This window comes from Penaeus vannamei, chromosome 27 (genome assembly GCF_042767895.1).
Source record: "Penaeus vannamei isolate JL-2024 chromosome 27, ASM4276789v1, whole genome shotgun sequence".
Classification (NCBI taxonomy): domain Eukaryota; kingdom Metazoa; phylum Arthropoda; class Malacostraca; order Decapoda; family Penaeidae; genus Penaeus; species Penaeus vannamei.
Window position 1 is genome coordinate 15,678,776 of NC_091575.1, and position 5,000 is coordinate 15,683,775.

Consider the following 5,000-nt stretch of genomic DNA (forward strand, 5'->3'; position numbering starts at 1 on the left):
ACATCTGATTCGCAAGACATAAAATATTTCTGTAATTCTTCTCTAAGTCTATTATACTGTTTCAAAAATACACAATACAAAGCTGATTTCAAAAATACACAATACAAAGCCGGTTTCAAAAATACACAATACAAATACTTGATTCACAAGATATTAAATATTCCTGTAATTCTTCTCTAAGTCTATTATGGTGTTTAGACCAGCTTTATTTTTGATAAGCGTTTTCGTCCTGACTTTGGGTTCCTTTTGCAATAAAACTATTGTAGCACTATAGTTAGATGGGATCGATCTCATTATGTTCAGAAGACGATGGTTAGAGTTCTCCTAGTTTTATGTATTTTTTTGTTTGTTTGTTTGTTTGATATATGTCCTCTCCCTTGTTTTTGTGTAACTCCAACATATCGTGCTTTTAGAAACGGGGCAAATTTGATATTCAGAAATATTTATAATTTGTTGTAAATGCGTCGCATTGACCTCCTCTTAAAAGAAATACAGTTATCTTTCATAGCATGAAAAAAACAAGAAAGAGAAAGCCAATGATTACAACATATAAAATACATTTATTTCAATATTACATTCACGGTAAGACTATTTTCACCGAGTCCGTTCGTAAATAATCCTCGCGTTCCGATTTCAGTTTCAGTAACGTATTATTTTCACTTATGCAGTTCTTGATATTCTTTTCCATTCCTAGCTCAATTTCGACATGCTGTATTTCTACACAGATTTTTTTTTTACTAAATATAAAATGTACATTCTAGGCATGCCGTGGAAGGACAAAAAACAAAACAAAAAAATAAATAAATAAATAAAAAACTACACATTCAGCAATTCAAATCAGTAAAACTCCCTCTCATGCCGACTTTAGATCCGTCCTTCCCGACGGAACTCCTGCCGAGGGGCGTTACGTAGCAGGCGAAGAAGGTTTCCGACCCGAGTCTCCTCTGATCCCGACTTCTCGCCCTCTCCACGCCCACGCCCATGCCATCAAGCCAATTCACTCCGCTCGGAAAATAACGACAATCCTCCATGAAGTCAAAGTCCCGGACAATTATGCACGACACACTTAACGTATTAATTTAAGACACTGCCTTTCTTTTAGGAGTAAATTCTTTCTACAATTATTCGTGTGTGTGTGTGTTTATTTGTGTGTGTGTGTGTGTGTGTGTGTGTGTGTGTGTGTGTGTGTGTGTGTGTGTGTGTGTGTGTGTGTGTGATAAACATAAGTATAGGAAGCATTATGAAAATTGTAATGATAAGGAAAAGGACTAATGACGTCCCATTAATGACGCAAATGATGATGAATACGGAAAAATAATGTTATTAGTGATCTTTATGTTTTTTGTTTTTTGTGTTTGTCTTTCTTTTTTCTTATTATTATGATGAAAAGAAAACTGTTAATGATGCAGATGACCATTATCATTATGTGTTTGATGATGATTACTATTATTAAAATTATAGTTATGGATATGAGTATCTCCATGATTATGCTACAATTATGATGATGATGACGGTGAAGATGACAATGATGTTGATGATAAAGATTAGAAGGAGGAGGGAAAATAATGCTGATTATGATAAAGATTTGAAGGAGGAGGAAAAAAATGATGATGATGATATTTATCATTATTGCTATTATCTTTTTCTTTATAATGATTAACATCATGTCCTTTATATGCCTCGCTATTAGTTTAGTGCCATTATTGCTATGACAAGTATTGATATTCTTATTTATGTATCACTATTGTCTTCACTAACGAAGTAACATGAACAATAGAAAAATAAAAATACGTATAGGGGTTTCAGTCACGACGAAGACAGAAAATCACAAACAATAAGTTGATGAAAATATAAATAACAAATAAGTTTCACGCATGTTTGCATAAGGTCGACTGACAGACTATTAATCCCGTCAAGTTTTTTTTATGTTTTTGTTTTTTCAAGCAAATAGGAAACGATTCGAAAATATTTATTGGTTTGTTTTATTCCCGGAGGATAATGTCTTGAAACACGTTGAAGTCTCTGTTTTTTTTTTTTTTTTTTTTTTTTTTTTTTTTTTTTTTTTAAGGGGAATCTGATATACTTTGTTTATGGGTTCTTTTTGTTTATATATGGTGGATAGAACTTCTGATATTATTAAAAGAAACATTATTTATAAGTTGGAAATTGACTTATAATGCGGTATAAGTGTAGAGTAAAGAAAATGGTTGATAAAAATAGATTTAAAGTCTAAGAACTATTCAGGATCAAATACTTTAATCCCGTTGAGCGACTCGATAATGCAACAGAGTCAGATTGTTCGGAAAAATGCTGGTTATTTTGCGGATGTTGTTGTTGTTTATCCACTGCGTCTTCTTTTTCTTCAACGCTTTCTTTTCTTCTTTCTTTGTTTCTTACTCTCTCTCTATCTATCTGTCTATCTACATATATAGAGTTATTTATTTATATATGTATATCTGTTTGTGTTATCTCATTATTTCTTTCTTTAGAAGGTGCTTCAGGAATGCTTAATTCATTTATCTAAATTTCAGCTTCATTTAGTGAATTTAAAATCCTCAACAATAAAGGAAAAGAGACAGCACAAGGTTCATCTCGAAATACAAAACTCTCTTCGGAAGACAAGAGGAAGAAGAAAAAAAAAGAAAAAAAAGAAGGAAACCCAAAAGATTTCACCAGGGTCTTCCTCGTGGCAGGGGACGCGGGGCCACGGACGCCCGTGAGCCTTCGTCATGACACCTGGAGGAAAACCCCAATAACTTGTCCTGCAACACCGAGATCGTCTTGGAGGAATCTCGGAGGACCTTGAGGGAGTCCAAAGGAGCAAGTCGGATCTATCCAGGGCAGCCTACTCCCTTCCATCCCTACCCCCTCCCCCCTTCCTGTTTCCCCTACCCTTCCCCCTCCTTCCTTCTCCCTTCCTCCCCCCAACCTTCCCTCCCTTACCTTTCCAAATCCACTCCTCCACTCTTCCCCTCCTTTATCCCCCCCCCCCCTTTCCTCTCCTCCCTTCCATCCCCTCTCCCCCCCTTCGTATCTTGATCGCGTATATAAATGCGATATGTTCTTCCACCTCCATTGCACAGAGCATCTTCCTAGTACCAGCATCATGAAGACGGTAAGAACACAAAGAAGTGCCTTTCAGTCTTGAAGAAAACAGATTGTGCTATAAAGTGTTTTTTCCAAAATGGCTTCGAAATTTTCTGGAAAAAGTAAGACCTGGAAATATAAAAGACAGCGTTTCATAAATCACATCAAGGACAAGTCGATTTTTTTCGTAGATGTTCCTATAATTATCCGTAACTGTGTCAATATATATTTGCCACAGTAGCAAAAAATAGCATTAACGAAAGGAAAAAAGAAACGGAAATACACCACTTCGGAAAACGAAACAGACCAGAACCTTCAGCGCGCCGAACCGAGCTTCGCCACGCGTGAAATACAAGCCAACCCTTTTCCTCCAGATCATCCTCGCTTGCACCTTCGCCCTGGCTCTGGCGGTGCCTCAGTACGGACGCCCGAACCCGAAGCACATTGCGATTGTCAGCGAAGATCGGCAGGACGATGGCAATGGGCGCTTCAGGTATAGCTTCGAGGCTGAGAACGGCATCAGTGTGTCTGCGGCTGGCACTCCCGGGTCCAAGGGGCAGAGTAACATCGATGGGAACTTCAGGTAAGCCTTCGAGTTGAGACTTAGTCAGGTTTTGTATTTTGGAAAGTTCTTTCTTGAATCAACCTTGACTGAGGTCTTTATTAATCTATTTATTCATGTTGTTGTTTTTTCATTCATTCGTTCTTTTCCTTTTCTACCCCTGTAGGTATATTTATTCAATTATCTTCTTTTATCGTTACATATTTCTTTCGTTCTATTTTCTCGCAGGTTCCGCCTCGACGACGGCAGAACCGCCGAAGTCCGATACGTCGCCGACGAGTTCGGTTACCGCCCAGAGTCCCCCCTGATCCCCACCCCCCACCCCCTTCCCGCCCATGCCATCGAGCAGATCCGCTTCGCCGAGGGGCAGAGTCGCCGCAGCGGTTAAGTGTGGTTAATGGTGATTCTCGAAGGAACTTTAGCCACAAGACCCGAAGACACGAACGAAAACACCGCAAGCGCCCTCGACTAACCCTTGTGAACGAGCTAGCTTATGTTAATAAAGCAGAAAGTCATTATTAAGGAACTGATTTTTTATCTCTTGAAGATCCCTTATCGAAGCTGACAGATGCATAAGCACTGGAAGCGAGCAACGGAGACTTGAAACACAAAACGCTACTTCCTATTCTTTATTATGTTGGAAGCATAAATCGCGAAACACGAACACTTACGAATGTACAGTTATATATGTATAGGTAATGCATACACATCTGTCTGTTCATTTATAGCTATCTATCTATATATGTATGTGTTAGTGTGTGTGTGTCTGTGTGTCTGTGTGCATGTTTATATATATTTATATATATATATATATATATATATATATATATATATATATATATATATATATGTGTGTGTGTGTGTGTGTGTGTGTGTGTGTGTGTGTGTGTGTGTGTGTGTGTGTATGTGTGTGTGTGTGTGTGTGTGTGTGTGTGAGTGTGTGTATAGAAACATACACACATATATACATGTTTATATATGTCTGTATATATGTATGTGTGTGTGTGTGTGTGTGTGTGTACACTCACACCTATATATGTGTGTGTGTGTGTGCGTGTATATATATATATATATATATATATATATATATATATATATATATATATATATATATATGTATGTGTGTGTGTGTGTGTGTGTGTGTGTGTGTGTGTGTGTGTGTGTGTGTGTGTGTGTGTATGTATGTATGTATGTATGTATGTATATACATATATATATATATATATATATATATATATATATATATATATATATATATATATTATACGTATATATATATATATATATATATATATATATATATATATATATATATATATATATATATATATGTATATACATATGTTTATAT

The 5,000-nt window shown here is 36.6% G+C and overlaps 1 protein-coding gene across 1 annotated transcript; it reads left to right on the top strand.

Annotated features, from left to right (window-relative positions):
* The first annotated feature begins 3,002 nt into the window (after positions 1 to 3,002).
* Positions 3,003 to 4,171, top strand: LOC113810998 (cuticle protein AM1199). Its single transcript, XM_027362681.2, has 3 exons — positions 3,003 to 3,115; positions 3,462 to 3,670; positions 3,878 to 4,171. Exons 1-3 carry the CDS (start codon positions 3,059 to 3,061, stop codon positions 4,035 to 4,037), a joined length of 426 nt encoding a protein of 141 aa, XP_027218482.2. The 5' UTR covers positions 3,003 to 3,058; the 3' UTR covers positions 4,038 to 4,171.
* Positions 4,172 to 5,000: the final 829 nt, after the last annotated feature.

Coding starts and splice junctions, on each gene's coding strand:
- LOC113810998 (XM_027362681.2), top strand. CDS start 3,059: ATGTTCTTCCACCTCCATTGCACAGAGCATCTTCCTAGTACCAGCATC. Junction 3,116..3,461: donor GTACCAGCATCATGAAGACG/GTAAGAACACAA, acceptor CTTTTCCTCCAG/ATCATCCTCGCTTGCACCTT. Junction 3,671..3,877: donor AACATCGATGGGAACTTCAG/GTAAGCCTTCGA, acceptor ATTTTCTCGCAG/GTTCCGCCTCGACGACGGCA.